This window comes from Papaver somniferum, chromosome 8 (assembly GCF_003573695.1).
Source record: "Papaver somniferum cultivar HN1 chromosome 8, ASM357369v1, whole genome shotgun sequence".
In the NCBI taxonomy this organism is placed as follows: Eukaryota; Viridiplantae; Streptophyta; class Magnoliopsida; order Ranunculales; family Papaveraceae; genus Papaver; species Papaver somniferum.
The window spans coordinates 96,165,360-96,182,297 of record NC_039365.1 but is presented as its reverse complement, the minus strand read 5'-3'; the positions used below and the strand labels follow the sequence as shown (position 1 = coordinate 96,182,297).

Genomic DNA, 16,938 nt, shown 5'->3' with positions numbered 1-16,938 from the left:
ACACAGGACACAATTGAAGCAAAGATGATTTGATTCACTCGAATCGGTTCATGAACTTTATAGCCACGGTTTACAAATTGCATTCCTTAGTCTTTATAAGTTTAAGTTCAGAAATCATCTTCATATATATAACCTTCTTAAGTTCGCACACTAGGTTCGCGGACTTAAGCAACCGGGCAGAGTTTACAAACTCCAGCAGAAAATTTAGGCAAAGACTTTCCGCTGGTTCGCGGACTGGGTTCGCGGACTGGTACTCACATAACAAGTTTGTCAACTCCAGCAGAATTTCTCGGGATGAGAAGTTCGGCAGTTCTCGGACTGAGTTCGCGGACTTGGCAACAAGCCATTCTTCCGGTTTCTCTTGATCAACAAAGTTCGCAAACTTTGGTTCAAGGGATAGGACTTATGCACATATGTGTTTCCACAACAATACTTATGTCCATCATTGGTTATGTAATCTAAACTCTCATTCCAACCATTGAAACATTCTTAGAGGAAGTTATATAGTTGTTACACCATTTCTCGTCAAAGCAATTTTCAAAGTGATTGAAACATATCATGACTTTCGTCACTAGGTAAAGATAAACATGGTCGAAGCGAAACGCTTACCAACACATATTTCGAGATATAGATAGGCGAGGTATACTCGTCTCGAAATACCAAATGTGTATAATCTAAGTCTATATATAGCATACGACTTTTTGTCTCAAGAAGTAGGAGATAGAGTAGATAGACTTTTGAGTGACAGATAAGTTCAAGTCTTCACATACCTTTTTGTCGAGAAGTTCCACCGGTTCCTTGAGTAGTTCTTCTTTTTGTATGATGAATCGTTATGAAGTCCTTGAGCTCAACTACACTTTCTATCCTAGTCCGAGATTTAGCTATAATAGACTAGAAATCAAGACTTATAGTTTTGATCACTAACATTGACAAACATGCTTGAGATAGCAATGCATGCGAGTTCGACCGAGCAATGCTCTTACAGAGATGAGCAAAAACTTAAAACAGAGTTGAGAGAATATTATTTAGGGAAATCAATCCTAGGGTATGGAGAGAAAAAAATGAAAAAAAGTTAAAAGGGAGATGAATAAAAATCTATTTGTCACCATAATCCTAAGTAACTAATAAACAACAATACATTTTATGGAAAAGGTTAAGCTAGATAACATTAGAGATTCTGGACATGCATTGGGATCAATCCCACAGTTTGTTCCGTCAGTCCACTCAAAGAGAAATGAACCCCAACTTGTAGATTAACAAGGGTGGGTTTTGGAAATGGGATCCACTCATATATGAGTGTTGATAGAAACAACAAGATTGAGCCCACAATCAATCTACTATTTTCGAGATAACATAGTCCAGAGTTACGATACTTTGCCCAACTTCAAAGGTGACAACCGGAGAAAATAAATACAAGGAAAAAGACCTTTACAAAACAGGAAAGGATAAAAACGAAATTACATCAAGTAAATATTTTCTTTCTACTTGAAAACGAGGTCCTCAAAGAAAAGACCCTTCAAGTTCTGAATACCGCTTTCACATTAAGAAAAGGAAAATAAGCAAGAATACCATTCTTGCAAACTTTTTTGGAATAGTAACCTTACAACAACAACAACATTTAGATCACCTTTTTTCTTCTGTCAGTGAATGTAGATAAATTATTCCCAGCAAGAATGCTTTTGCTGAGTCAATGTCAGAGATTCAGACACCAAGTTGCTACAATGAACAATATGAATTTGACCGCATTGTACCAAGAGAATGTAAACATGAGATAATTCAAGAGGGGCGAACCTTAAACTATGAATTAGACAATTCTTAAGATCCTCACCAGCTTAGTTCATTTAGGCTTTTATTAGTTTTGCTTCTTCAATTGAAGGATATTTGACCAAATAAAAGTGCTTATATTTCTTGGGTTTATTGAGAGTTTCACCCATAAAATGGGAATCAAACATTATATTTTCGCCTACCCCAACTCGGGACTAATTTTCTCATTCAAAGTTGATATATCTTCTTTGTTTGATTACATCATATGCATTGATGAAAAATCAGCTTCGTAACGACATGGTGCTATCAATACAGAAGCAAACCAGTATAGATTTGCTTACTCCTGATAAGTAGGAGTAAACAAAAAATAATAAATAAAATGAAAATTAAAAATCATTATTAATGTTACTAGAAGCGAAGTTAAAAAATACTCCCTCCGTTTTTTTTTGATAGGTCAGTTTTGTTTTTAGCGAAATTTAAGAAAATTAAGAGAACTAATCATTGAAAGTGGTCCTCATGACACTTGTCAATAAAAGAGTGAAGTGAAATGGTCTCCATGACACTTGTTAGCAAAAGAAGTAAAGTGAAATGGTCCACATGACACTTGTCATCAAAAGAAGTTAAGAGAAAAGTGGTCCCAAAAAATTAAAATAACATTTGACTTTCCCAATTAGAAAACTGGCCTATTTTTTGAAACTTTTATTTATAGAAACTGGCCTATTAAAAAAGAACGGAGGGAGTATAATAATATCATAGAAATAAGTATTGTCAAGTGCAATTAGGATGAATGCGAATGCAGTGAGGTAAAATACTTCACTTTTAATTACTCTCAACTGACGGAAACCACTATGAGATAGTACTTTATATATACATGATGCAATCATAATTCGTAACAAATCCTATGATTCCCATCGTCTTAACTGACAAGATATTGAAAATCAACCATAATTATCATATACCATGCACAAATTGAAATAACTTATTACTTCGCAAAGAAAAATCTCTAATTCATCAGGGCAAAAGAAAAATTTGTAATTATTCACTTGATGTCTTGATGAAGCTCAGAGTCAAACGCTGATGCTTTCATTGCTTACCTCCTCTTGACATTGAAGACATTTATAAGAGTATCAAGATTGAGCTGTAAGAAAAGGGTGAGAAAAGGGGCACAATAATTGACAATCACGTCAAGTTTCAAGTAATACTCATACAAGATAGTTCTACATTAACAGGGGCTACCTCGCCAACTAATAATTGTACTTGATCTATCTAATGGTCAAGTAACTCATTAGGTATAGGTATAACCTGTATGGTCAGTGAAACGCAATGATGGTGCTACACTGCATAACCATCCTAGCAGGGACGCACAATAATGACACTACACTACATAGTTCGTAAAAAGCAATGATGGCGGTTTCTTGTAGGGCAAGTGAAGGTAAATTAAAAGAGCCTATATACTTTTTACATGTTGCCTATATGGTTCTCAAATACTTCATTGATATATTATAAAATTACTTATAGATTTTAGTTTCGGATACGAAAGATTGCCTCAATTTCATTAAAGATATTTTCATTTATTTCATTTTTACCTAATAATAAACCAAATTGAAAAATAAAATAATTAGAAACAGAAAGAAAAATTAAGAAAAAGTAATGTTGTCGACGTGCATCGCACGTGCTCACTACTTGTCTGTATAATTGAGTTAGACCAGATCAAGGATTAAGCAAGAGCATGGAATATACCAAGAGTTGGCATATGCATTAGTCCAAAACTGTCCAAAGCTTGGACTGCGCATGCAAGCTAGTGGTGCAAGAGTATGCATCATTATTCTTTAGTAATTGACTAAGTAAAGCAAATGACTCCTATGAACATATAATGCATGGGGAATTATTTTCATCAGTTAAGAGGCCCTTTGGTATGAGTTTGGCTTAGCTTCGGCGTTCAAGCAAGTTCATCTCAAAGCCATGGCATAGTGATGCGCAATGGTAGCACCATATGGCTCAAGTGATGGTTACAATGGTTATTGGCTTTGCCAGCATGCCAAAAATGGGTGATGAGGATGAATAGTTATAAAGTGAGCTTTTAACCCTATTAGAATGTCCACATTGGGACAGGTGTGACATTAATTGACCAAAGTTAGAGAAGGTGGTCAATTATGACAACTTTAAGTGGTTATGAAAACTATCCTTGGACACTTGACTGTCCAAAACTTGTGCATTCGGTTATGCACATTTTTAGCCATGTTGATGAGATATAAATGTTGGGAAAGGCGTTGTAAATTAGTAAAAGAAGACTTTTTAAAAATGTAATCTCATGTTCGAGAGAATAAGGCATCACTAAGAGAAGTGATGGCATGTTTAGTCCATGCGATGGAAAAGTTTTTTGATCTACCTTTTATGAAATAAAATGAAACAGTTACATTATGTCTTTGTGTTTATTGTGTTGCTAATGTTTTAATTTTCTTTAAATACATTGATGCATGCATGACAAACTTCATACGCTTATGGGGGCCTAAAAAGTCAGAAAGAAAAGAAGAAAAACTTCCATTACATAATTCCTTAAGAATAAATACATATGTATACTTTGGTGCAAATATACAAGGCTGAATATTTGTGGGAGTCCTGTTAATAGGAGGGAAGGAACGGATTTGAGGAGGGAAGAAAATTGATCAAACTTAAGTCAATACTGGGTCAATTGGATATAGACCGAAAATACATAAATATTTCTGAAGTACCTACCATACCCTTACTAGACATGCGCATGTTGTTCCTCTTTTCCCCCCAAAAAAACCCTATTTTTTTTGTGAAACCAAATTGAATAACTTCACAACGTTATTTCCTTATAAAAATCATGGAGAAAGTTCTTAGTCTCCCGGCTGTTCTGATCATGGACAAGTACAACTGTACAAGAATCACTAGTAAGTCTATCACATCACCATGAGCTTTTTCCTTAGAGAAATCTTGGATAGATGGATATTTGATTGCATTTATTCATAATAGGATACGGTTTTGGATTTGATCCAAGTATGTTTTAATATGCTCGATTTTACAAACCAAAAATCCAACACCATTGCTAACAGGTAGCTGTGAGATGGAGATCGATGAGAATTAGGACGAGATTTCGAATACTCAAAAGAGAAAGACCACAGTTAACCTCGATTGAATAAGTTATTGGTTTTCCGTGTCTAGAAGCATAAATTGAAAGGCAAAATATTCGTGAAGTTGGGAATGGGTATTGAACTTTACGTTTACATGTTTGAAGTCTAAACTACTACCTTCTGTTGTCTCCGGTAACATTTTTAAGTTCAATGCTTTATGGACATTTCCTATATTTTTAATAAGTCAATCTCCCTCCCTTCAAATTCGGATTCCCTCCTCCTAATCCTTCCCTCCTCGAATCCGTTCTTTCCCTCCTAATAACAACACTCATTTATGGATGAAATTGATTTACTGAACCAAGTATTGACGGTCATGTCCCAACGAAATTGAAAGCCGAGAATCCGAGATTTGGGCGTGTGAGAATAGGTAAGCCATTTTGATGGGCCACACTGCTACTGGGCTTATTGTAAGTGATAAACCTCTCTGAAGAAGAATTATTCCTCATTTTGCTATTTCAAGAGTTCGAGAAGAAAAAGTTGCAGAATGGGGGGAGATGCAGGATCTAAAGTTCTTCGATTATTCTCCTTCTTGGGCGCTGGAGGTAAAAATTTCTCTGTAATCATTATCATCCTTTCCCATTTCATCTTTATTATTGTTCATTTTTTTTTGGTGATTTTTGATTTGAAATGATTGTTTTTTTTTTGTTTGTTTTTTATGGTTTTATTTGATCACAGTTATCTGTGCATCTGCAATTAATCTTTATCGTGATATTGAGAGGAAAAAGTTGACACAGAAACAGATTGCTGAGGAAATTGTTGAAAAGGGGAATATGGTAAGCAAAGCTACTGTTGAGTAAACAGATTAGGGTTGTAGGTTTCTATTTCAAATGGAAGTAGTAATTTGTTGGTGTGATTGTTTGATTTTGGTATAATCTGTACTGAGAAATAAGGGGTCTTTTGATCAATCTTTTCTGTCATTAGAATTTGGGTATGATGATTTATGCTGTTAACACTAAGAATTTCCATTATGTAAATTAGCTTGGAAATTTTCATAATCCATCCAATTAACACCAAAATAACCTGCTGTCAAACTAAGCTATCTTGTTTAAATATCTACAAATCTTTTTTCAGTGTGTATGTTACGCCTCAATTTCTTTTCCTGAGTATGCAATTTGCAGTATCTTTGGATCAACAAATGAACTTGCTAGACTATCATCATTTTCTTACTTATGTACCTACAAATGAAGTTGCTAGAGTAACACCATTTCTCATCTGGTACCTGCAAATGAACTTATTAGAGTAACCTCATTTTCCAATCATAAGTTGGAGTCCGTTTTAGATCTTGTAACTGGGAAATGTTGACATTCTAGTGATATAAACTTAGATCAGTGTTCTTTTTGTTTATTTGCACTTTTATTTTTCCTTTGATGTGTTGGTGTGTTTTGAGACAAATAACTAAACCAATTAAGTCCATTCTAGAAAACAAGTTATTTATCATTTAGATTTATATCCATTATTCACACTAATCAGGAAAAGATGGACACATCTGAAGCAGATTCTCTAAGCCTCTGTTGGATATTGTAATCGCTCTATATTTTGAGCAGAACTTGTGAGTTTAGCAGTTTAAATGGGGGAACATGGTTTCACTTAGTTGCATTCTTGCTAATTTCTTAGATGTTCCTTGTGCCTTATAAAAAATGATGCGTCGGACATTCTGGTTAAGAAGACCTTTTTGATCAAGGATACCAACGCAAGAGCAATGGGTCCGAAAACTATACATCCTGTTCTGTTGGGATTTAAGCATGTCTCTTAAGTCGTCTTACAAATAAGAAGCAAGTATATGCTTCTGGACTGGTGCTCCTTCAATGGTATAATGCTTCTTGTTCCTATGAAACTCTGAAGATAAAGTTTCAGCCAAAAATGGCCTGAATATATCGTTTTTAAATGTTTCACTCTGCGTTCATATGTAAAGTTGTTATTTTTTCTACTATTTAATTTTAACACATGCATATAGGGAGAGATTGGAGATTTTTGCACCAGCCCAGGTATACTCTTTTGTTTGATCTATTAAGAAAAAGCTAAGTTATGGGTGTTGTTAGAGAATAAGTCTTCAACGTACGAAGCGTACGAATCACTCGTGTGCACTGCCAGCTATTACAGGTGTTTGTTGTACATTGGTGTTAGTATCTAGTTACGTGTCTATTAGCTATTCGTTTTAGCTATTATTCCAGCCTGTATTGTGTCGGCCAGATAGTTCAATAAATATCTGGTAAGAGAGTCCCGTGTCTGTAATGAAAATCAAATCAAGAAATTAATGAAATTGTTCTTCATCATCTTTGAGAGATTGTTTAGCAACATTATTCTCTCTGACATGGTATCAGATACAAATCTTATCAAACCCTAAATTTCATCATCAACAACAACATCAACGATGGTTAAAAATGAAAAACATATCCCTCTTACATTCAAACCACCATCAAAACTATCATCAACCAATTACACCTTATGGAAATCACAGATTGTACCACTATTACGCAGTTATAATCTCTTCAAATTTGTTGATAGATCTTATCAATGTCCAGTTAAATTCTTCCGGAAAAAATCTACTGCAGGTGAAGCTCTTCTTGCAGCCTTAACAATACCAGATCCTGATCCAGACAATGATTTCATTCGCAATCCACTCTATAACTACTGGATAAATCAAGATCAAACAATACTTTCATGGTTATTTAGTGCCTGCACTGAAGAGACTCATTCACGGGTAATTGATTGTACTTTCTCTCATGAGATTTGGACTAGATTAAAACATAATTTCAATGCTACTACTAAATCAAGGTTGATGCAACTTAAATCCTATTTGGTCAATCTAAAGAAAAGCAGTGAATCAATGATTGTTTATTTCAATAAGGCTAGATCTCTATCATATCAGCTAACACAAATTGGTAGAGCAATCTCTGATGAGGATCTTGTATTCCATATCCTACAAGGTTTACCACCTGAATTCAATGCTTTTAAAACTTCTATCACCACTCAACAATTAAAGAACGATAACCTCATTACCTCTTCTGAGTTGCTTGGATTATTACCCTCTGAAGAACTTCGTGTGAATTCTGAGTCCAAAACTGATCTTACATCAGCCTATGCACATGTAACCACACAACAATCAACCTACTCTCATACACCTTCTTATTCACAATTTGATTCTCACCCTGGTTACTGGCAATCTACTACTGCTTATTATCAGAATTACTCTGGTCTTCCACAATATACATCTTCAAATTATAGAGGTTCCAATTACAGAGGTTCCTTTCATGGAAATAGAGGTCATAGCACTGATGGAGGTTATAGAGGTGGTTTTCGTGGTGGTAGATCAGATTTTGATGGTCGAAATGGAAGATTTGATAATGGTGGTCGATCTCATTACAACAATTTCTTTCCACCACAATCTTCAGCTCCTAACCATGATTTGCCTCCTCCTTGTCAAATCTGCAAGAAGGATGGTCATCTAGATCCTACTTGCAAGTATAGATACACTACCAACTTCAACAATCAAGCTTACTACACCAGTTATGATTACTATGGCCAAGATTCTGATGAGTATTGGTGTCCAGAACCAGAAGTTTTTGCAGTTTATGACCCTCCAACCTCAACATCTTCTTCTAGTACTGCATGGGTGCCAGACTCAGGCGCAACACATCACATTACTTTTGATCTTTCTAATATGAATCTTCACTCTGAATATCAAGGTAATGATCAGGTCAAAGTTGGTAATGGTTCAGGTTTGCACATTACTCATGTTGGTACTTCCATTTTTCAGAATGATACTGTTCAATTTACTTTGTCTAATGTACTTCATGTACCTGCAATTACAAAGAACCTTATTTATGTTCATCAATTTACCAAGGAGAATCACTGCTTCTTTTAATTTCATCCTGATTCATTCTTTGTGAAGGATTTGGTAACTCACAAAGTTCTCCTAAGTGGCCCTGTTAAAGGTGGATTGTATCATTTGGAATTCTCTGCAGCTCAACTCAAGCAAGCACTCTCAACCACAACATCAGCAAACTGGCACAATAAACTAGATCATCCTGCCTATAACACTTTGAAGCATGTTTTATCTTCTGTAGATGAAGTAATTGACAAACATTTATCTTCTCAAGTCTGTTCCGCTTGTCAGATTGTTAAAAGTCATGCTTTACCATATCCTATTAGTACAAATAAAGTGTATGGTCCTTTAGACATTATTCACTCAGATGTATGGGTTTCTCCCATTTGTTCAATCAATGTATATAATTATTATGTCTCCTTTATTGACTCATATAGCAGATTTACATGGATTTATCCTTTAGCTTATAAGTCTGAGGTCCTAGACACATTCATCAAATTCAAATCTCATGTTGAAAATCTTTTGAGCAGAAAGATAAAGTTTGTGCAATCTGATTGGGGAGGAGAGTACAAAAATGTTTCTACATATTTGGATAATTGTGGCATTGGTCACAGAGTATCTTATCCACATGCACATGCTCAAAATGGTACTGCTGAGAGGAAACATATGCATATAGTGGAAACTGGACTTGCTCTTTTATCTCATGCTTCACTACCTATTTCTTATTGGAGTTATGCCTTTGAGACTGTCAATTACCTGATAAATAGACTTCCCACACCAACATTAAACCAAATTTCACCACTTGAGTGTCTTTTTCATATCAAGCCTGACTATCCATTTCTACACAGTTTTGGCTGTGCATGCTTTCCTTGCCTCAGACCATTCAATACTCAGAAATTGGAACCCAGATCAGTTAAATGTATATTCTTGGGTTACAAAAAAATGCATAAAGGATATAGATGCCTCAATCCTTTCACAAACAAAATTATTATATCCAGGGATGTTAAATTTGCTGACTCAGAGTTTCCATATAATGAATTGCTTCAACGTATTTCTTCTGGCACTGCTTCTACCTCAGCTATTGGTGATTCATCATATACTGTTACTTCTGCTGCTATTTCTAATGAGGTTGATACTTCTATGTCACCTACTTTTACCACTCCCACTGAAGTTCCACCAGTGCCTACATCTGCACGAGCTCCAATTAGTAATGATCATCCCATGACAATTAGAGGGGAAAAAGGCATCTTTAAGCCTAAAGTGTTTGCCTCAGAAGTTCAAGCTGTTTGTGAAGACATTACAGTTCCCACTTTTTACTCTGAAGCTTGCAAAGATCCAAAGTGGAGAGCTGCTATGGATGAGGAGATTAATGAATTACTGCAAAATGGCACATGGAGATTAGTGTTAGCCAGTTCAGGTGACAATGTTATTGGCTGCAAATAGATTTTTAGAATTAAAAGAAATGGTGATGGTACTATTGCAAGATACAAGGCTAGACTAGTTGCTAAAATCTTTAATCAGGTTGAAGGCATAGATTATCAGGATACCTTCAGTCATGTTGTCAAGCCAACAATAGTAAGAATGATTCTTTCTATCTCTCTCTACAAAGGTTGGAAAATCAGGCAACTTGATGTGAAAAATGCCTTTCTCCATGGTCATTTATCAGAGGATGTTTTTATGGTTCAACCTCCAGGGTACACTGACAAGCTCTTGCCAAACCATGTTTGTAAACTTCAAAAATCCTTATATGAATTGAAGCAAGCTCCACGAGCTTGGTTTGCAAGTCTCAGTCAATTTCTTTTACAATGTGGCTTTCATCCTTCTAAAACAGATACCTCATTGTTCTTTAGAGTCACTTCCTCTGAAGCTCTATATGTCTTTGTTTATGTAGATGATATTCTTGTCACAGGGAGTTCTTCTGCTGCAATTGACAAGCTACTTGCTGATCTTGGCAGAGAATTTGCAATCAAAGACTTGGGAGAATTGCATTTCTTTCTTGGTATTCAGGCTCTACAAAACACTGAAGGTATTTTACTGTCTCAAGAACAATACATATCCAATTTATTGCACAAGACAAAAATGACCTTTGCTCATGCTTCATCAACTCCTATTGCTACAACACATTCTACTACCACTGCTGCACCATTTAGTGATCCCTCTTTATATAGAAGTGTTGTTGGTGATCTGCAATATGCCACCATCACTAGGCCAGATATTGCATTTGCTGTCAACAAGGCATGCCAGTTTATGCAGTCTCCAACTGAAGATCATTGGATTGCAGTGAAGCGCATTCTCAGGTATTTACAGGGCACTTTAGGATATGGTCTGCAGTTTAATAAATCCAGTTCTCTACAACTTCAAGCATTCTCAGATGCATACTGGGCTGGGGATATTATTGACAGACGCTCTACAAGTGGCATGGCCATCTTTACGGGTCCCAATTTGATTTCTTGGTGTTCTAGAAAACAGAAACCTGTCTCCAGATCCAGCACTGAAGCTGAGTATCGTGCTCTGGATGATGCAACTTCAGAGCTTGTTTGGATTCAATCTCTAATGGTAGAACTTCGCTTCTCTTCCCCAAGATCTCCAGTTCTGTGGTGTGACAATATGGGTGCGACATATCTAACTGCAAATCCAATTTTTCACAATCGCATGAAGCACATTGAAATTGCATTTCACTTTGTTCGAGAACTTGTAGCCTGCAAGTCGTTGGAGGATCTTTTCATCTCCACTCAGGACCAAATTGCGGATATTTTCACCAAGGGCTTGGCTACCACTAGGTTCTCTGCTCTACGCTCCAAGCTCAGTATCTCTGCTTCTTCATAGACACTGCACTTGCGGGGGGGGAGGGGGGGGGGGGGGGGGGGGTTAGAGAATAAGTCTTCAGCGTACGAATCACTCGTGTGCACTGCCAGCTATTACAGGTGTTTGTTGTACATTGGTGTTAGTATCTAGTTACGTGTCTGTTAGCTATTGGTTTTAGATATTATTCCAGCGTGTATTGTATCGGCCAGATAATTCAATAAATATCTGGTAAGAGAGTCATGTGTCTGTAATGAAAATCAAATCAAGAAATTAATGAAATTGTTCTTCATCATCTTTGAGAGATTGTTTAGCAACATTATTCTCTCTGACAGGTGTAAAATTTTACAGACAAGACCAAGCCGGCACCTCCGAATGTGCCAGAATTGCGCCTACATGACTACACCCATGATAATCTTCACCTCAGCCCAACAATGATACAGACTCATCCGGTACTGCAAGGAAGATCCCATGGAGGATTTTAAGTACTTAGGAAGATAACAAGGGACTCTTTCTTGCTGGATTCAGTTATATTCTATTCTAACAACATGAGCTCGCCAAGTACAGTTTTTGAGCATGATGTCTAAACTCCATGGATGTCTCTTAAGCCCTCCTCTGCATCTCTCTCTTATTGATGCAACATGGACAGTTCCCATATTTTTGTCCTTGTTTCAGTTCTTCCTACCAAGTTGTTTGCTTCAACTCTCAAGTGGTAATGCTTGTCGACTCTATTAAAAAAGAGAGTTAGTTATACATAGGAGATAATCATAGCCTTAAAAGCCACCAATGCCACAAGCCCGCAACTCTAGATCCACTAGAGGTGACCTTCCTTCACCGCCATGATAATCTGAAGCCACTACCACTAAAATCCCCAGATTCACCACCAGCCTAACCGTACATTATAGAAATTTCACATTTTAACCACCAGCTGCCCAGCACCACTACTACCTCTTTAACACCACCAGACCACAATTTTCCACCAGGTCCGGAATCATAACCACACCAGTCAAAACAATAACCACCTCAACCTTTTAATCCTACCTGAATAACTATAAACAAACTCTAGATGTCCAAAATCCAGATCCAGAGAAGGAGAATATAGAGCAGCATTAGAGAAGAAAACAGAAAAATAAACACAAACAGAAACCCAACTGCTGCATAGGTCTGTCCGTCTGAGCAACAAACACTCTCTCCCGGAAAACGTGTTACCTGCGAGTTTCCCTTATCAGAACATGATGGGGGCCCCACTTTTCCACTTCCCAAGTAGGTCAACTTCCGCTGAGTGAAACACCTTCCTTCCTTCTGGAAGCTCATCAGAGTTTTTTACAGTGTCGATCTGAGAAGTAGAGATGCCGGGTTCTGACCCTTTATGGATTAGGCGCATGATGTTATACGGATCTCTATGTGGCGTAGGTATGACACTTTTTCCCTCTCTCTCACCCCCACTATTTACAATCTGGAAGAGTTGACAATCTGGAAGAGTTGATCAATCTTTAACTTTTAATTTATTTCTGTGTTCTATTTGTTTGATCTCGATTAATGACGATGATGATGCTACGATGAAACTATGATAGCCATTTTAGTGGCTTCCGTTGAAAGTCAGAGTTTTTTCGATCCTAAACATCCAAAGGAACAACCGACTGCCGAGGATGATCTGAAGAAGCAGCGGCAGCACTTAGAGACCCATAATAAAAATGGTATGGTAAACAGGGCTGTTGAATAAGCCACCGTTTCTAGTTTTTGGCTTCAGTAATTCAACTTTTTATTTAAGCTTCAATTTTTTGTTATAATCTTTTTGAGATCTACGGATGCTAATTTTATCATGTAAATGTTGTTACTCCAATCTGTCTGAATTCATTTTTGGGTCATGTAGAAGTATTCCCCGTAGAGAAGATAAGAGGCTTAGAAGTAACAATGTAGTCAAATTTATAAGAATATCTAGCATTTTAAGAATATTGGCACGGATGTTCTAGACTAGTGTGGTCTTTTGAGTATATCTAGCAATTCTATGATGTTTGGGTGGTCCATAAGAGTGAGCTTGCTCATGGCATTAAATTCTGGTCACTTAAGAGGCATTTGACTGTTTCGTTTTATTACTGTGTCTGTATGTTAGATCTATACTTAACTAGTTATGTTTAACTCTTGATTTAGTTCGATTCATCAATGTTGCAATGTTAGGTCATCTATAAACTTGTAAAAGATTTGCTAGGGTAGGTAGCTCAGTGATAAAAGTTTCAGCTTTTTCCTCTCGTTTAGTTTGGCACACATGTGCTAGATTTAAATTTTTGAGTCTAGATTCTTTCTGCACATAGACACTTACAAAAGTAGAACAAAAAATCTCAGGGAAATCGAAATGATACTGGAATGTCTTTGAAAACGTAAAGATGACCTTATTCGGCATAATTTATGATACAGTATTGTTAAAATGATGTGGCCGGCTGAATACTGGCTGCAGGCCTTGTATATGTGCTGAAGTATTGAGCTAGACAGGAAGGGAGATTATGTAGATTTATTCTGTTTCTGCTCTGTGTTCCCATCTCTGTCGGTTGTCAATGACATGAAATTAGATTGTTGTTAAGTTTGTATCTGTATTTTATGTTATGTTATGACGCTCAGGTTTCACTCTTTCCATTTATTTGTTGCAAAGTGATTATTGCTATGTTTATGCGAGATCTTGCTGATAAAAAGTAGACCTGTGCTGTCAATCGGATTACGTATAACCGTTAAAGATTGCTCTGCCAGTCACTGTATAAGTACCAAACATTGACTATAAATTTTTTATAAAGATATTTGGGATCCTCTTTGGGATCTGGATATATGAATTACAGAGGGGGCGGGTAAAAATGTAGAAAAACTACAGAGATACCCATTCATTAAAATCGAAGGGAATAGCTCTAAGCAATCTCAAGTATACAACAAAAATAATATTTGAAAAAGAAATTACAATCTAAGTAGGTTGTCGTCATGGTGTTAACTGTTTTTGCTGTGCTTTACCTTCCCAAGTCCATATAATGTCTTTTAGGGAAGGTCTCAGATCATCGTTATAGAACTTCTGATATTCCAGTGTATCTCCAGCCCTTTTCTTCATCTCTATCATATGAAACGAAGGTGTAACCTCGAAGATCTCTGCATCTATGGACAGGTGACCCTTTCTTCCTTCTTTGCTTCCTAGAAATGATAATAACCCGTTTTTCTTTGTCACTTCAAAGCTCTCCATCTTTGCAGCATTTTCTAGTTTTGCTACAATTGTGTTGGGTGATCTTGCTATTGTAAACCTTACTTCTGATTTTTGCTCATTTTCTTTCTGAAACATACCTGATAGATTGAATCCTTGAGACAAAGAAATAATGTCGAATGCATTTAAGGAAGTAGGTTTCACAGAATGCACCACCATCCTTGTCTCAGGATTATCTTCTGTCTTCATCTCAGGAATATTGTCCTTATTTATCTCAGGCTGATCATCCTCTGTAGTTATTGCAAATGCAGCTTGGACGTCTCCCGTCTCCACCTCGGTTCCTTCTTCTTGCGGTTCGATATACTCAACTAGTTTGAGTCCCTGTGTGAACCAAGGGTGCACCATGAGTTTTTCAACCGTGATTCGATGATTCGGCTTTGGATCAAGAATTCTCAGCAAAACCTTTCGGACGTCGACTGAGAACCATGATGGGAACTTAAATTCAGCTCTCCGGATCTTCCTGTACATCTCCATTATATTAGAGTGATGAAAAGGGAGATAACCAGCGATAAGAACATAGAGAACAACCCCACAAGACCATAAATCAGCTTTTGCTCCGTCATAACCTTTCCTGCAAATGACTTCAGGTGCAACATAAGCAGGAGTTCCACATGTGGTGTGGAGAAGACCATCTTGTTTCCGTGATTCCGATAACGCACTTAACCCAAAATCTGAAACCTTTAGATTACCATCCTCATCGACGAGGAGATTCTCAGGTTTAAGATCTCGGTGGTAAACTCCTCGGCTATGACAAAAATCAATTGCACCAATCAGCTGTTGAAAATATTTTCGAGCGACTTCTTCACTGAGTTTACCTTTCGCAACCTTATTGAAAAGTTCTCCACCTTTGATATATTCCATGACGAAATATATCTTTGTTTTGCTTGCCATGACTTCGTAAAGCTCGACGACATTAGGATGTTTAATACGTTTCATTACAGATATCTCGCGTTTGATTTGGTCCATCATCCCGATCCTCATAACCTTCTCTTTGTGTATCATCTTAATTGCAACAGATTGGCCTGTTTTTATGTTTCTTCCGTGGTAGACCTTTGCGAACGTCCCTTGGCCAAGAAGCTGTCCCAGCTCGTATTTGTCCAACAAAATGATCGGTTGCTTCTCCATTGCTTCTGATTGTGCTTGTCCTCGTTCGAAATCTATGTCAAAGACGGAATAAACCCAAGAAGACGACCTATACCAGTAGTCTAATTCTTTCTGTAAAGAAAGGCTATGGATTTTAGTTAATAGAAAGCCAAGATCTGTTAATAAGGAGAAGAAATTGGATATGTATAGTAAAACGTGTGTGATTAGATTGAAAAAGAGGTTTTGCTGTAATTTCTCACAGCTATAGTCAGTAAAACAAGCAATTAACATATGAAAATTCTTGGCATATCCATATGCTCATTTTCCTGCAAAAAAATGTATATGATGGCAAAAGAATTACCGAGTTTTATGAATATCACAACACAAAACTAGAATATATGAAAATGAAAATGAATCAACTTAACTATTGTTAGGTTGGAAATGAAGATGATGATATTCGAAGTTTGAGTTTACTATTTATAGAGAAAACTAGAAGACTATTTCTATTTTCTATTTCAATATTAGTCGGATAAATCTGGATTTAATGGTAGACAATAAGGCATGTCGCGACCTGGATAATGTTTTGAAGGGTGCACGTATTCTACAACTGTTGAATTATAATTTGGATTAACTAAAATATAGTTTAGTTGAAAAATAGAGAATATAGTTAGAAATTCGTAAAAGTAAGACTAAATAAGTTTTTGTGAAGTGGAAACAAAGTTGACCTTTTCATGTGGATAAAATGGAGTATTTAGTTCGGATAAGTCGTTTGTCAACTGGATTGGGTTGTTGAACTCGAGTGACTGCTCTCATCTGCAATTCCACAAAGTACGTTTATGATCCTATGCCGTGGGAGTGATGAAGAGCTTTTCTCTTCTCTTTTTTTTTTTTCTTTTGTGAAAATTCATGAAGAGACAATTCGACATATATGGTGGGTTTGTTCCCGGAATTCACAAACTCCCAAGAATTTATAATTTTATAGGATTACAAATTTCAGGATAATGTAAATCTTCCGTGTATTTGGTAACTCAGTTAAAACTTCTTCATAGAATCTTTTGTTTTAAAGTCTATGT

The 16,938-nt window shown here is 36.6% G+C and overlaps 1 protein-coding gene and 2 long non-coding RNA genes across 3 annotated transcripts; 2 read left to right on the top strand and 1 right to left on the bottom strand.

The window, feature by feature from the left end:
* Positions 1–5,342: 5,342 nt before the first annotated feature.
* On the top strand, positions 5,343–5,996 carry LOC113304712. Its single transcript, XR_003338341.1, has 2 exons — positions 5,343–5,461; positions 5,595–5,996. It is a non-coding gene; the product is annotated as an uncharacterized LOC113304712 (long non-coding RNA).
* Positions 5,997–12,490: 6,494 nt separating this feature from the next.
* Positions 12,491–13,415, top strand: LOC113302172. Its single transcript, XR_003336679.1, has 2 exons — positions 12,491–12,960; positions 13,122–13,415. It is a non-coding gene; the product is annotated as an uncharacterized LOC113302172 (long non-coding RNA).
* Positions 13,416–14,002: 587 nt separating this feature from the next.
* On the bottom strand, positions 14,003–16,295 carry LOC113302170 (CBL-interacting protein kinase 5-like). Its single transcript, XM_026551024.1, has one exon. It carries the CDS (start codon positions 16,154–16,156, stop codon positions 14,510–14,512), a length of 1,647 nt encoding a protein of 548 aa, XP_026406809.1. The 5' UTR covers positions 16,157–16,295; the 3' UTR covers positions 14,003–14,509.
* Between the last annotated feature and the right edge of the window lie 643 nt (positions 16,296–16,938).

What these genes read in the sequence shown, in the direction of transcription:
- LOC113302170 (XM_026551024.1), bottom strand. Translation starts at nt 16,156, where the DNA reads ATGTTAATTGCTTGTTTTACTGACTATAGCTGTGAGAAATTACAGCAA.